The sequence below is a fragment of the Terrapene carolina genome, unplaced genomic scaffold, assembly GCF_002925995.2.
Source record: "Terrapene carolina triunguis isolate 2854851 unplaced genomic scaffold, T_m_triunguis-2.0 Scaffold95, whole genome shotgun sequence".
Lineage (NCBI taxonomy): Eukaryota > Metazoa > Chordata > Testudines > Emydidae > Terrapene > Terrapene triunguis.
In genome coordinates, this window is record NW_020664446.1 from 44,927,620 (window position 1) to 44,944,040 (window position 16,421).

The 16,421-nt window shown below is 40.8% G+C and overlaps 2 protein-coding genes across 2 annotated transcripts in view; one reads left to right on the forward strand and one right to left on the reverse strand.

Annotated features, from left to right (window-relative positions):
* The window catches only part of HERC4 (HECT and RLD domain containing E3 ubiquitin protein ligase 4), a 90,316-nt gene extending 80,779 nt beyond the window's left edge, over positions 1-9,537 (forward strand). Inside the window, exons 24-25 of the mRNA XM_029911385.1 lie at positions 1,030-1,132; positions 7,837-9,537. Coding sequence (XP_029767245.1) covers positions 1,030-1,132; positions 7,837-8,045 — 312 coding nt within the window. The 3' untranslated portion in view covers positions 8,046-9,537. The remainder of the gene's footprint in view (positions 1-1,029; positions 1,133-7,836) is intronic.
* A 599-nt stretch (positions 9,538-10,136) lies between these two features.
* On the reverse strand, positions 10,137-15,489 carry LOC112113693 (cytochrome c oxidase subunit 5B, mitochondrial-like). Its single transcript, XM_026651086.1, has 4 exons — positions 15,474-15,489; positions 13,803-13,873; positions 11,909-12,008; positions 10,137-10,439 (listed from the first exon to the last, which is right to left on the reverse strand). Exons 1-4 carry the CDS (start codon positions 15,487-15,489, stop codon positions 10,327-10,329), a joined length of 300 nt encoding a protein of 99 aa, XP_026506871.1. The 3' UTR covers positions 10,137-10,326.
* Positions 15,490-16,421: the final 932 nt, after the last annotated feature.

Genomic DNA, 16,421 nt, shown 5'->3' on the forward strand with positions numbered 1-16,421 from the left:
TACGGGTACTGCTAGGGGAAAAACGTCCGGCACCGGTGCACATGGCGAGCACGCACACCTATTGTGGAATAGACATGAGCAACACATCTCGAAGAACACCAGTTACGAAAAGGTAACGGTCTTTTCCATTTGTGGTGTTTGGTATCACAAGAACCCTGCTGTGTGGAATTTCCTCCCTATCCCAGTGCCATTCATTTTCTTTCAAATCTCTCCCTATACATCCACAAATACTAATCCATGCCATTAATAAATGGGGGCAGTAGTTTTATAGTATTAAAAACAATAGCTCTAATGTAGAACTTTCCACTAGGTCTCTTGGTTCATTTTGTGTCTTTTGGATAAAAAGCTTGGTGATGAAGAGATGCCTATCCCTGTACTCTGTGTTCCATAGCTGAGAACAGTAGATGTTAACAAGTGGTAATACACATATATTTCGTAGACTTCTCATGTGATGCTACAAATCCTGCTTATATTGGATAAAGTAACAGAAAAAGACACCCAGTTCTAGTGTTCAGAGTAGTAGATGTACACTTTACTGGGAAGGCTTTAGGATTTTTGTTAGAAGCTAGGATTTTATATTAAATGCACACAAGAAATTTCCTAACTTTCAGGAAGATCCCAAAATCCTTTGAGTCACTGTACATCCACCACTGAAATGTGGTGGTAGTTAAACAATGTTACTGTGTACAGTCAAGTAGTTCAGAACAAGAAGTTCCGGTAAATAATAATGTATTCAATTGAAAGTGCAAGAGGTATTTATATAGGCAGAGTGCAAATACCCTGATTAGAATTATTTTAGTAGTAGGATGTTAACTGGTATCCAATGTGGGAGAAAACATATCTTTAGAGATAAAAACATAAAAAAGTAAACTTGGTGAAAAAAATAAAAATGCGTATAGAACAATTACATTTGTAGTTTTGTATAACTCAGTATCAATGTGTTGTCTCTTTCTACATACAGTATTTACATATTCAGTGTCCTGATATTTTGTGAATTTGACTAATAATCACATATTTTGGTCACTTCAGAATACAGAATATAAAGGAGAATATTGGGCAGACCATCCTACAATTAAAATATTTTGGGATGTTTTTCACGAGTTACCACTGGAAAAGAAAAAGCAGTTTCTGTGTAAGTATTTGAAACTAGTGTATGGAAATAGGAAACCTAGTAGGATTACTGTAGCTTGATGCTTTTCTAGAAGGGGACAAAACAAATTACACCTAATGTTAATAACTAATAATTATGTCTACCTATTTTTTAAGGTGAACGCATCATGGGGGAGGAAGTCTGTCTGAGCAGGGAGTCTTTGTCAATAACTTTGTGTGTGAGTCTTGTAAAGTCACAAAAGGTTTGAGTTGTGAGGCTCTGGGTTGGTATTTGGAGGGCTATCGTCATGTTTGGTTAGTTGTTGCGTAATCAGCAACGGCAACCAATCTATTGTGCTTCATTAGTTAGTGAGTGGATGGTCAGCAATGATAATCATGTAGCTTGTTCTGGATTTCCTTATTTGAATGGCCCTTTGATCACTTCATAGTGGCCAACAGGGTAGAACAGCACTGCCATGCACTTTGATATTTATTTATTTATTTTAATATGTAGGCCATGGCATTTACCACTGCATTCACCAAGTCTTGATAAGTGGATTTATTTTGGGTAGTGGATAGCCTGGTTAATTCAGACTGTTCTTATTTGGTTTGCTGATGCAAGTCCCTCCCCAGTGAAGAAATTTCAGGTTATTTTACAGAAAAAAATCAAGCACATTCAGATAGAACTGTTTACACCCTTCTGTCTCCTCATGCAGTATTACTACAGCTGTGACCAATTGAAGTGCTCACTCTGGAGCACCTTTGGTTTTGTAACGGCGCTGTCATCAGGACGCTTTTCAAGAAAGCCCTTGTTGATTTCCCCATTCACTCAATGATCTGTAATAGTCCAAATTTGTTGCCCTTCATAATGCGTTGCAGTGCTCAACTTTTTAAACAGGTGCTTGGGGAAATCTGAAGTGTTTGGATTATTATTCATGGCAGTGAGTAAACTTAAAATAACCGCAAAAGACTGAAATCACCATTCTCATCTGTCCAATAAATCTAGGAATTTTGTCCATCCCGGAATAGGCTCCTTTTCATTACCTACAAGACTTACTTTTTTTCTTAGGTGGAAATATCATTTGATATCACTGTTTGTAAACGCTAAAAGATTGTAGCTATAGGAGAATAATGGAAAACTTACCCAATAATTTCCTTTCTGCTTGTAGCATCTACCACAGTTTTGCTACGTGTTCCCTATTTCCTTCCAGTGTGCAGTTCTGGAGGTGGTTCAACACTGCAGCACAGCCTGTTCTGGCCCTTTCTCTGGCTTCTGCCAGATGATTCTTTCTAAAGCTGTGCAAAAACTTGTGGAAAATAGTAACAATAATTCCAATGCCAACCAAGTAACTATACACAGAAGACCTTGCTTATAAGATAACTTGTACAAATAAAATGTTGACCATCGGCTGATGAGCAATCCAGGATGGGTAGAATTGTGGAGGAGACATAGCTAGCAGAAAGAAAATTATTGGGTAAGAAATTTTCCATTCTGCAGCCCAGCATCTTCCACAGTTCTGCTATGCGTGGGAAAGGGTGAGCCAGTGAACAGGGGTAGGGGAGGGTAAGGGAACAAACAAAAGGAAAATGGGGGGGGGAGCCCCTCCCTTTTTACAGCATTGCTCAAGCAGCAAGGTTATTATTGGACCACTGCCTCCAGCACCTTCCTGCCAAAGGTGGCCTCTGCAGAAGGTTAAGTCCACTCTACAACATCTGGTAAAGATGTTAGCCAGTGACCATGTTGGCTGCTTTGGAGATCTGTGGTGGAAGCACGTGCTCTTTCGGCCCACAAGGTTGCGATTGGTCTTGTGGAGTGCACCTTGATTCTTTCTGGGACAGGAACGTTGGTTGCCTTGTATGTCTCATAGATACGTAGCCTGATCCATCTAGCAAGGAGAGCTTAGAGACTGAATCCTTGAGACTCTGGATGGAAGGAGTTAAGCAGAACGCCTGACTTCCTTGTGGGTTCTGTGTGCTTGATTTAAATCTTCAATGCTTTTCTGACATCTAAAGTGTGCCATAGCTTCTCAGTTAGGTACTGTGGCTTCAGACATAATGGGAGGGACATTTCCCTGTGAGGAATGGAAAAGAGAGTTTACCTTTGGCAAGAACATTTCTGAAATCTTTAGCACCACCTTATCATGAAAAGTGCAGTAAGTTTCCTACATAGATAGGTGCCCATTCTGAAATCTGTCTGGCAGTTGTGATAGCCACCAGAAAATAGGTTTTGAGGCAGAGGTAAAATGGCTATGTAGAAATCAGGTCCAAAAGAATGAGTGGTTAGGGCTGTCAACACCTGGAGTAGATCCTGTTTAGGAAAGTTGTCTGAGTGCTGGTTTGGCCAATATGATTGCTCTGAGGAACCTGGATATCTGAGGGTTCTTGACCAGGGAGCCTGAATAGCCTGCGAACAGTACAATACTGAGGCCTACACCTGGCACATAAAGGAACTTCAGCCAAGCATCATTATCATTCGTTCTTGAAGGAAGTCTAGAATAACTTGAATCCTGGGATGCTGTGAGTTTGCTTTATGCTCTTGACACGAAAGGCTGAATTTATTGCAGATGGATGGGTAGGCTTTTAGAGTGGAAGTTCTCCTAGAAGAGTGCGAAGTCCCTATCACTTTTTAAGATAGGCTGAGTATGGCTAGTACTTCCCTTTTCAATTGCTAGGCTGTTAGATGAAGATGGTCTGGTCTGGATGGAAGAATGGTCCTTGGTAAAGAATGGTAGTTGCAATGGTGGTTCCAGCTGTAGTTCTGTTAGGTCAGAGAATCAGGGTATCCCTGGCCAGTGTGGGAGTTAACACTTGTCACCTTTGCATCCTCTGACCTTATGTTTGGGTCACTTTCCTTGTGAGAGGAAAGGGCGAGAAAACATATAGCAGGTCTTGTGGCCATCCGTGTGACAGAGCATCTGTCCTCATAGACTTAGGGTCTGCTTCCCTGGTAAAGTATTTTGGCCGCTTTGCATTCTTGTGATTGGCAAACAGGTCAACTGATGAAACCGAATGTCCTGTGAAATCAAAGGTTGAAGACTTCCTGGTTTTAGGCACAATTTTGAGTTGCTGACATTGCGCTGGCTGAGCCAGTCTGCCTTTTGGTTTAGTTCCCCTTGTATGTGGATTGTCTTTAGGGAAAGGAGAGTCATTTCTGCCCATTCCATTATCTCCATCACTTCTGCATGTAGAGCTGCAGTCCTTGTCCCTCCTTGGTTGTTTTATGTATGCAGCTGTTGTCAGAGTGGACCAGGACACTATTTCCATCCAGGTGGCTCTCAAATCTCAGAAGAGCTAGTTTGCCCTGAGTTCCAAGAGATAGATGCATCTGAAACCCCAGGCAAAGGAACTACAGCCTTGTACCCTTCTAGGTCACAGATGTGCTCCCCATCCCTTCATGCTGGCATCAATGGTGAGAACCTAAGGTCTTGAAAGCATATGGAAAGAACCCTGAGGATGTTTCCCCAGACTTTCCACCATATCAGGGAGTTGAGGGCCTGTTTTGGACATGTAAGTGAAGTTGCATGAGTTTGGGGGAGTAGTCTCATGCTTTCAGAAGAAAAGCCTGAAGGCACCTGATGTGTGACTTTTGCCAATGAGTGACCCCTATGCGTGAGACCAGGAGGCCCAGTAGCTGAGGGCAGGGAACGATAGGTGAGCTCTTTCACTTGGCCAGTGTGGATATCGGATTCAAGGAACTTTACTTCATGTTTATTATGAATCCGTGCGCTTGCAGGAGATCCAGAGTCTGAATTGTGGTGCTGTGTGCTACCGCCTGAGATAGGGCTCTGATTAAGGAGCCATCAAAAAGGGGGTACAGGTGAATACCCTGGGACCTGAGTCTGGCTATGGTCACCACCAGCATCATCATAAATACCCTGGGGGCTGATAAGACACCGATTGGAAGTGTTGGGTACTAATAGTGATTCGTGATATAAGCAGCAAATTTCAGAAGCCTGCAGGGGCACACTGGAGTTTGAAGGTATGCATCTGCCAAATTGAATGAGGTTAGTAAGTGCCCTGACACAGGGATGTCGCTATCAAAGTTAATTTCCATCTGGAACTTTATTTTCCTCATTTGTTTGTTGAGCCTTTTGAAGTTGAGGATGGCCCTGACTCCTCTAGTGTGCTTCTGAGCAATGAAGTAGATGGAGTAAAACCCTGAGCAATGCTCTCCTGCGGGAACTCCTCCTATTGCTGCATGGCCAGAAGTTGGGAGATCTTGTTCTGGACCAGCTTGCACTTTTGCAGGGTCGCGGGAGATTGGATGAAGAAGGGATGGTGGTGGAGCCCTTTGCTCAAGAGAGTATTCCTGGAACACACTCACCTTTCTGTGGTTGAAACAAACCATTCATCTGGAAAATGGGAAATCCTGCTGCTTAGGTCTGGGTGGAGGCACGTTTGCTTATTGTCGTAAAGGGCTTTTGAAGGTTGCAGGAGCTCCTCCTCTAGATTTTCCTCTTGCTCCTTGGTTCCAAGGTTTTCCCTTGAGGTATCTGTATCTGGTTTTCTCTGAGACCTCTGTGAGGAAGATGGTTTGTAGTCCCATAGAGTATTAAGTTGAGTGGGGAAGGACTGTTTGGTTTTAGTCACTTTTTCAGTCACTGTCTTGTCCAGTTTTTCTCTGAAGAAGAGAGATATTGTGAATTTAGAAGAGCACGGGACATGTTTGAAGTGTCTACTTTCAAGAGACAAAGTCATGTGTGTCTCCTGGCTGGGAAGCTAGATGCCACGGTCCTGGCAGAAAATCTCGTAGCATCCATTAAAGCATCTGCCATTAATGCTGTTGCTTAAGAGATCTTCTTAAGTATAGACTTAGTAAGTTTGGTTTCTGTCCTTAAGGGCTTTCAGGTCCTCCAGCCCCATGACATTGTTACTTAAGGTAACCAATTGGCTGCCAGAAATGCTCTGAAAGTTGGTGAGGAAGCATCAAAGTCCCTTCTGTGGGTAGCTTTCACCTTATCCATTGGCTTCTTGGGAAAGAAATTTCCTTTGGATGGAATAATCATATAAGCTAGAGATGCTACTGCAGCAGTGACCTTAAGAACATCAGTTATGACATTTTAGCTCCTGGAGCTTGTAGAATCTGAGTGTGTGCCTGTTAATGTGCTTGTCCTTTTCAGAGTTTCCCACTTCTCCCTGATTACCCTCTCAAAGGATGGTGCAAAAGAAATGCTGCCTCTGGAGAGGATTTAGCAGGAAGTTATGTGCTCTGAGGCTTGCCCTCAAGGGGCTGCTCAGTTTGGATGTGCATAGTTAATACAACCTTTATGCACTTTGTTTCAGAATCCTCAGAGGAAAAAGTCTATGCTGCATTTTGTCTATGTTCTGCTCAGAATCAGTCTGGTGGCTCTCCTTCCTTGGTAAAGTATGAGTCTGAATTGGAGGACTAATATCTTCTGGGCTTTTTCTTATCCTTTTTGTTTTTTTTGGATTTCATTAAAAAAATTCATGCACTTTACTGGTGTGGCCACATGGCTAGCCTTGCACAGGGCCTGAGCCCTCTGGAAAATTCTCCCTTGGAGTCCTCCCCTGTAAATTCCCACTTTCCCGGGATGGGGGACTCACTGTAAGAGTTTTCTGACTCAAGCTGTGAGGAGGGGGAGTCCGATTTCCCCAGAGCATTTGGAACTCATTTCAGGACTTTGTGGTGGACTTGGTGCCCTCCTAGGAACTTATCCTTGGTCTTGAATTGCTTCAGGACTCAGCCCCTTGCTGAATGAAATTTTCCTCAAGCTTAGAGCCTCTCCAAGTTCTGCTCAGTCTCCCTCAGTCAGGCTTTTCTGTGGTAGAGTTGTAGCTTTTGGGGGGGCAGATGGGTCCTAACATGTCCATCCAACTCAAAGCGTTGTGCCATGGTGGTAGGATCAGATGGCTGAGAAGCAAGGGCATAATTCACCCTCCATACAGCCTGTTAGTGCTCCATCTGTGAGGCAGCCTTATTTGGGCTTATCCGTGTGCTTGTCTGGCTACTTGTGCCATTACTGAAAGAGGAGCTTAGCCGCTGACTACCCAGACTGAGAGAAGTAGAAAACAAAGAATGCTGCTCACTACTACCCAAAAATGAAGAAAATAAAAAGATAAAGGAAAGGCCAGGAGCAAAGAGAACTGTGATTGACTGTTTCTGCAGAGGCAGCAGATCTGGCAGCAAGCTGGAGAAAAGGGAGTGTGGCCAGCATGGGCTGTGCTGCAGCTTTAAACCACCGCTGGAACTGCACAGGAGGGGAATAGCCCACGCACAGCAGAATTGTGGGAGATGCTGGGCTGCAGGAACGTGTAAAAGGAGGACAATTGCATACGAAATTCCCTTACTCAGAAACAAAGTTGTTGGTAATGGCTCATGCAGTCATTTCAAATACAGGGCAGACACATTTAATTGCATTGAACAAATTAGAACCTAGTTACTTAGTTACCTGCAAATATGATAGTGTCCACAAAAATGATGTGAACTCACTGCTCTTTAAATAAGTAAACCCTGGCATAAGAGGGACTTTGTTCTATTTGATACACATTTAACAATATAATCAGAATAAGACCTATATGAATCCGAGTTTATATGTACAAAGCAGCATTCATTACTATTTTTAATTTCAAAACCATGCTACTTTAATGTAAAAAGCTAGCCATGTAATAGAAGAATTGAAAAATGAAAATAGTGATTTAGAAGTGTAATATTGCATGGAACTATCATTGTGAAACAGAGAGTAGTCACTTTCGCTTCAGCTTTCATTCTTCTGTTTTCCTTGGCAGTGTTTTTAACAGGCAGTGATCGTATTCCTATTCTTGGAATGAAGTGTCTTAAACTAGTCATCCAGCCAACAGGAGGTGGAGAAGGGTATCTTCCAGTATCTCACACTTGCTTTAATCTTCTTGATCTTCCAAAATACACAGACAAAGAAACCCTAAAATCTAAGCTGATCCAGGCAATAGATCACAATGAAGGCTTCAGTTTAGTATAACTTTAGAAATGAGATACTGTAGTTGTTTAATGTGGGAGCATTAAACTAATTCTTTGTGTCTTTCTTGTGGTGGTAAGTTCAGTGGACAAGTTGACAATGTAACAACTGATTATTTACAAAATGTTCAGTGATATGAATATTCATGGAAGGCAAAAAGTCCTTACAAAAATGAACTGTTAATACACAACTTGTATAGAACCATGTTTTTGTCATCTTAAAATAAAAATGAGACTGTGAATGAGACTCAAGTTTCACAAACATGAATTTCAACATTTCACATATTATAAAAACAATTTAGCGTCTGAGTGCATGAAAGACTTGCTTAATTTTTTTCAATCACAGAGTGAAAACACTTTTTCCTATTATGATAGTCCCATTTGATTATTTTTCATTTTGTAAATAAAGCTTTGTAATAAAATAGTTTCAGTTCTGATAGCAGTATGGTTTTCTATTGCGTGTAATTAAACTTGAGCTTATTTTATGGCTTTTAACAAAAGTGTGATTCTGGAGATGTCTTTTTCCAGTGGTGGGGTTTTTTTGTTTTTGAAAACTTAATGAAAACAATGATGGTTGAAATGAGCTGCCCTTTATGATGTACAGTCCAATTTCCATGGCGCAATCACTTATTCGTGCTGGTGCAAAACTGCAAATTAGGCTTTTGTTAAGATGGACCAGAAGACTCAATAGGCCATTTCATCTTATTACTGATGGTATAATTAAATTGATAAAATTATAAGGGATTAATTTAGGATTGGGAATCCAACCTCTGCAGCCATAGGTTTAAAAACATAAATGAGGAGCAAGACAGTTGCTATCAAGAGTTTAAACATTTCATTTTTAAATGTTGAAAGTGTAGTTTTTGGTCACCTTTTTTCAGCTAAAATGCATTTGAAATACCCTTTTAACCCTTTTTGGAACTTCTTTTGAATTTTAATATAAGTACTCGGAGATGACTGTGCTTAATGGAACGTATTCAGATTTGACTTTCCTGGTCTGGTTAAGTTCCAACATACTTATGTCTTATTGATACATATGTGACTTTCACCTGTGAAACAAATATTTTTTTTTTTTTTAGAGTTTTAAAATGCAGTGAAAACAAAGCTAAAATAAAATACTTGAATGAAAGAGTTTGTTGCTTCATGTACGTGTTCATGTATGGATGCACATATCATGCATATTTCTTTAATTAGAAGGTAACTTCATTAAGCAAAAGACTAGTTAGAATATTGAGACCATCCTGGCTGTGACTGTTGTATTGAAACAATTCAGAACAACACAGGGAAAATGTAAATAAGTCTATAACCATCTCCTGGTGGTGTATGATTGCAGCCATGACATTATACATGCACATGCCTATAGCTCAGGTGTGACCTCTAACTTTTTCTTCACATACTACTGTTGGCAGGCATACTCCCACCATGTGAGAGTTAAGAAACCAACACCAATGAAAATGTTTTGGTCATAAGTAGGGACCTATCAAATTCACAGTCCATTTTTGTAAATTTCACAATCATAGCATTTTTAAAATCCTGAATTGCAAGGTTTCAGATATTTAAAAGTTAAATTTCATGGTGTTGTAACAAGCCACAAATATGTATTTAGAAACAACAAAATATAAACACGTAAAGTCCTTAAGACTCAGCATTTCTCAAAGTGGGGGTCCTGACCCAACATGGGGTAACAAAGCTGTGTGTAGGGGGTGGGGGGGGGGTTGTGGTATTGCCATCCTTACTTTGCTGCCTTCAGAGCTATGCACTCAGAGTGGCAGCTGCTGTCTGGGTGCCCAGCTTTGAAGGCAGCACCACTGTCATCAGCAGCACAGAAATAAGGGTGGCACTACTGTGCTATGCCAGATATAGTATAGGGTAAAAGTACTCTAAAGACCAGATTTCACAAGGGCGACCAGATTTTTCATAGTCCATGATGTGTTTTTCATGGCTGTGAATTTGGTAGGGCTTTAGTCATAAGACTAAGGAATTTTATTAGAGATGGGAGAAAGAAAACCAACCCACATTTATTAACCAGTACTAGTAGAACACTTCTTCCTAAACTCTCCTCAGTTTTATGAAGGATGATAATCCATGACACACATTTCTGCAGTGTTGTGCATTTAGTTTTAATTAACCTAGGGTAAAACAACAAGATTGGAGTTTTTAATGAAATCCAATAGAAACCAAATATGAAGGTAGTAAATATTTTGCATGCAGATTTAAGTGCACATCATATTGTGCAGTTTAGACACAGTGAAATCCGCTTTGGTTCAGTTAAATAACACAGATTTTCAATGTGGGACATCATGATGGACAAGCTTGTAGTGAGCACCACATGATGGGCAACGCTGGCTTTCTCCTGCATGCAACCAGAACCAAATGACAGCAGAGTTGTCCTCCTCACCTGGTGTGAGAAAGGAAAAGCAAAATTAAATGTCCATGCCTCTTTTGATTTGTCATATTCAAGTCTTCTGTCACATGTGCATTCTACAGTGCCCTGTGGGCTAGAATTCTTAACCTAGTGGGCATCTTAACAGAAAGTTTCAGTGAAGGGTTCAGTAATTGAATCAACATAGAAAATGAGCAACCCTGTTTCATCATTCCTTTCTGATGGCAATTTCCATCACTGTTAGTCTATATTTTAATGTGCAATGTATTGGATTTTTTTGAGGGGTGAAACAACAAGTGATGAACTTGAAGGCTTACTTGTGGCTGAATAAGTGCATACTGATCACTCTCACGGGGGAAAAAAACTAGCTTTTGGGAAAACTTGCATATACCTTAAAATGCTTAATCTTGCACTGGGCAGGCACCAGAGAACTCAAATAGTGCAGGTGTACCCCATTATACTTTTGTTGTCTTACTGAAAAATATATGCTTTTAAGGAATCAGTAAAAGTAACATGACCACCATGATTTCTATGATCTTTTGAGATTATAACCCCTATTCAAAGTGGGACCATTTTCATAACTGGAAATAGAATATAGGGTACCTTGATTTTCATTCAGTCATGCCTCAGACACTAGTTATACTAATTTCCACTTTGTAAGCTGACCATTACAATACACCCTTGCTGATTTGTGTCTGGTACTGGTAGATGTCTTCAGCCCTGCATATGCACCACTGCAGTGATGAAGTTCCAAGCCTAGCGAGCAACTTTCCTTAACTATAGAAATTCCTTTGCTAGCGTCATATTGCAACTGCCGCCCCCACATTATTTGCAGTGAGTGCTACTCTTCACTTACTGGTTTTCCAACCTCAAATCAGTTTAATGCCTGAAACACACTAGTTGTTAATGCCAGTGCTTTGACTCTCCTTAGAGATAACTAGCCCCAAATAAGTGCTCTTTTTTGACTAAAAATGACATTGCAGGTTGTCATATTTCAACTTCTAAGTAAACATGCTCCAGACTGCTAACTCAACACGATTTGTCCCAGGCGATGATACATAAATTCTACAGTCCAAATTATGCCTTAACTTACACACAACCCCTATTGTTTTTAGATGGTGTGCTCAGTGGTACTTGTACAACCCTCTTTCCTTCAAGGTGGTTGCAAAGGTGTTAACCAATCCTGAAATCAGAACTGCTTTGATACACAAGAAGGAATAGAAGCCAGCTCACTCCCTCTTAGCTATATTCACTCTACCATGTTAGTAAAAGCATTAAAAAATGAAAATGTATTTCTGTCACTAAAATAGGCAGATATGACTGAATACCCATAGAGAAAAGAGGATCAATTTTGAGAGTGAACCTTTTTGAAGTATTAATGTAAATGTATTAAAACAAAAACCTACTATAAAACAATTCATGTTTTATAACTTTAGATAGTATGTGACCTAAAAGAACATACACAAAGTTGTTCTGATACATACAGATACAGCCTACTAGCCTCTTCTTGTTGATGGACGGAACAATATGAGGATCCTCTCTAGTTCCTGCATATCCCTTGGGTTTGAGTATGCTATATGGATCCTTGAGAAAAGAACAAAACACGAATCTCAGTTACTAGACCAAGAACATTGTTAACCAGTAGTATCAAAGATTGTGTCACATATATATAAAATATAGCATGTATATAATAAAGGTAATTAAATTGCTGCTGTTCTATCATCCGAACACAGATAGATTATCTTTAGAATACCAGCATACAGGTACATGAAACTAATAGAAGGGAAGATGAGGAATGTCAAACCTTACTGTGTTAGACACTGATTTGTCAAGTGGGAGAGAATTAATATGTTGAAGTTATTGTACAGGGTGTCAGTTCACATGCAAGAATCAGTTTAGAGTATCAACTATTAGTGGCAGCTAATTTGTGCAACTAAAAATACATGCTGAACTCATGACAGCATACTAGCTGCCTAAAGCACTGTGGTGTTACATGCTATTTATAGTGCCTTTTTATGAAGGCACATTAGTTTCTCCCTAGTCAGGGTTGAACACAGTACTCCAATACATGATTATTTTGATTCCCCCTCCTGACAGCCAATAAAGGCCAATCTGCCTGAACTTTCATGTGCAATATTATGCTAAAATAGAAATATTCTGAGAAACCTGAGAGAAATGAAAAAGTATTTGAGAGAGTTTTTCCAAAAGAGATTTTCTCCTTCCTCTTTTTGTAAACAGTTTGGTAACTTTTACTTCTGTGAGGGTGTTTTGGCTCATCACACATTAAAACCAGCTTACTTTAGAAACTCGGTCTGTCTTGTTCTGTTGGTCTGTCTTCAAATAGATTGAGGGGTGGGCTCATGATTTAGGGGCCCAATCCTGCACTGCGCTCTGCACAGGTGCAGTTCTTAAAAGCAGTTTGTGCATTCTTTACAAGCCTTAATATGTCCACTAGCTAGATGCCAACTTCCTAAAGCACTCTAAGGATCACTGAAAAATTAAGTCAGTTAGGCCTTGGGGGAGAGAAGGAGATCTCTACAGAAATAGTATGTTTGTGTGGGGAGGGAGTTAGCAGGGAGAAGAAATATACGAAGAGGCAGTGTGGTGCAGGGAATTGCATGGAGGGGTAGGAGCAAGGAACTTCTAAGTTCTATTTGCTGCTCTGCCACACATGGTAGCTTTATAAATTCTTATTTTCTATAAAACAATCTTCATCCTAGGTTCTGTAAGTGCTTTAAAACATTGATGATGCCTCAAACCTCCCTGTGAGAGGCAAATATTACAGATCAGAAAACAGGCATAGTGAGAGTTAAGGGAATTGTCCAAGGCCACATAAAGAGTCAGTGATCAATCTAGGTTTGAAACACAGGTGTAACACCTAGTCTCATACCTAATCCAATGTAGCACATCACAGCCAGATAGTTCACTTAGGTCCCAATCCTGCAACTGGAGCTGCACGTGTGGATCATTGACCAACATAGAGCCCTCCATGTGGATGTGTGGTGGCCTATGTGGATCCAGCTGCAGAATCAGGGCTTTAGATTCTCCAGGTCTGCTTCCTCAATAGAAAATGGTACTTTGCAGTTATATTGAACTTTTCATACAAGAATTGCAAATGTATATTTAATTATGCTTCACAGCCTCCCTGTAAGGAGGTAAGAATGCAAAGTTAAGATTTAAGGGACCTTATTTCTGCATTTCCCAAATTTTTTCATGCTTACGGGGTGCAAGTTTTGCCTTATAGACTTTGGTTTGTTTTTAATTAAAATATTCTATTCAGCAATTTCCTCCTTCAAGTCACTGACATATTTACAACCTTAACTCTAATGTAATGCTTTCCATTTTGTCTGAATATGAATTATTCAATATTAAACTTACCTGTCCTTTTTTCATAGCCTCTAGAGTTTTCCGTTCAAGTCCAGTTGCCTGTTCCTCATCACTGGGAATACCTAAATAGGAATAGAATACTTCTGTATTTTATTCCTATTTATTTATCCAAAATTCAGATTCAGCTAATGACTGAAGCAAACCATTAAACCCATGTCCTGGACAGCATCATAAATAAATGTCCATTCAATTTTTAGTTGCAAAGCATTTTTGATTGAAATAAGATATTACATAGGAATTACCATAAGGATCAGAGAGGTCCATCTAATCCTGTCTCCTGTCTCCAATAGTAATCAGTACTAGATGCTTTTGGAGAAAGGTATGAGAACCCTGCCAGAGGTGAATTTGAGATAATCTGGCCCCCACATTAGATGTTAGATTACAGCCACTCCATCTGACTGTACTTTGGACAGTGGTTCTTTTCACATTGCCTGGGGCCTCTTCTGGTATAACAGGGATAGTTCAAAGCTATCAAATTAGGGCAGTACAGGCTACAGCCCTTGCCATATAGAATCCCCTCACAATGACTGCTTCCACAGATGATACCATGCACCAGTTAAGACACTTTCATTTTTTGTCACCTGTTCTAATGAAAAAGTAAGTTTCAGCCTTGGCTAATAGTGTCCAAAAGTTAACATTTAAGGTAGCATCAGTCCCGTCCCTAGTGGACAACTACACATCTAATAGAAACCACCACCACAGCTGGCACCTTTTGTTAGCAGTCACAGAGGCCAATCATAGAATTACAGAAATGTAGGGCTGCAAGTGACTTCAAGATTCATCTCCCCAGGCAGAGGCAGGATTAAGTATACCTATTGACAGATGCTTGTCTAACGTCTTCTTAAAAACCTCCCTGTTCTAGTGCTTAACAAGCCTTATAGTTAGAAAGTTTTTCCGAATATCTAACCTAAATCTTGCTTGCTGCAAATTAAGCTGTTGTGGACATGGAGAACAATTGATCATTGTCGTCTTCAAATACATCAAGGGCTGTTAAAGAGTTATTTCTTTCTTCAGCCTTCTCTTTAGATTAAACATGCCCCATTCTTTCAACTATACTTCATAGGTCGTGTTTTGTAAACCTCTAATAATTTTTGTTGCTTTCCTCTGGACACTCCAATTTGTCCACATCTTTTGTAAAGCGTGGCACCCAAAACTGGACAGAGTAATCCAGCTGAGGTCTCTCACCAGTGCTGAGTACAGTAGAACAATTACCTACTGTGTTTTACATATAACACACCTGTCAATGCAGCCCAGAATGACATTTGCCCTTTTCACAACAGTATTGTATTGTTAACTCGTGTTCAATTTGTAATCCATTATAACCCCCCAGATCCTTTTCTGCAGTACTGCTGCTGATCCAATTATTCCCCATTTTGTATTTGTGCATTTGATTTTTTCTTCCTAAGAGCAGTATGCTGCACTTGCCTGTATTGAATTTCATCATATTAATTTCAGACCAGTTTTCCAATTTATCAAGATCATTTTGAAATCTAAAACTGTTTTCCAAAGTGCTTGCAATCCCCCCCAGCTTGGTGTCATCCACAAATTTATACATATTTGCTCCACACCATCAGCTAATGAACTATCCTCCTACACTGAAGTATTGTTCTTTTACAAAAATTGAAAACAACACAGTTACAAATTGGCCACTAAAACACTCACCTTCTCCCTCTGCCATTTGTAAAACTTCAAACATTTAAATTCCTCCCAATATCCCCCTGTGAAAATCCCATGTGAATAGATTTTTGCCCCAACTACACCAGTGCAAAATCCCAAATGAAGACATGTCCCTAGAGAGCATGCCTGTTGATTTTTGTTTTGATTTGTTTGCTTTATAGTTTTAGCCCATTTTCCAGCTTAAATCATCTGTGTGACAATTTATAAATCAGTAACTGGATTTGAACCCTTATCCTTTGATGGCAGCACAATGAGCTCTCACTCGGCCACTGAGGCACTCCAGACACAAGGAATAGAGCTTAATGCCACTTGTGTGTATGAAGGGCTTTCAGGGCTCCTGTGGCTTGGCTGAATGGCAATAAACATAAAGCCACATTCCTAAAGCATTGGATGAAAAGACTTATTTTAGTCCCAACATAGATTCAGCGCCCCAACTAATTGGCTAGAACTGTGGTGGAGGAATTTCTCTCTTTTGCCGGGATTGTTCATCCTCTACACACCCCTAAGGGGCTGACACCTTATCCCTTGCCCCCAGCTTCTCATCTCTTGATCACCCGCACTCACTCACTCCGCATTCCCAGTCATCACTCCCCTGCCCCCATTCCGCCTGGCCCACTACCAGCCCTCACACGCCCCTATATTGCCCACCCTACCAGCCCTTACATGCCCTATGTACTTATTCTGCCTGCCCCTACACACCCCCTACCAGCCCTCACACACCCCATGCACCTACCCCCCCGCCTCCTACCAACCCTCACGTGCCCCTATGCACCTATCCTGCCTGTCCCCTACGACCCCTACCAGCCCTCACACACCCCATGCACCTACCCCCGCCCCCTACACCCTCTACCAGCCCTCACACGCCCCATGCCCCCATCCCCCCGCCCCCTACACACCCTCTACCAGCCCTCACACGCCCCATGCACCTAACCC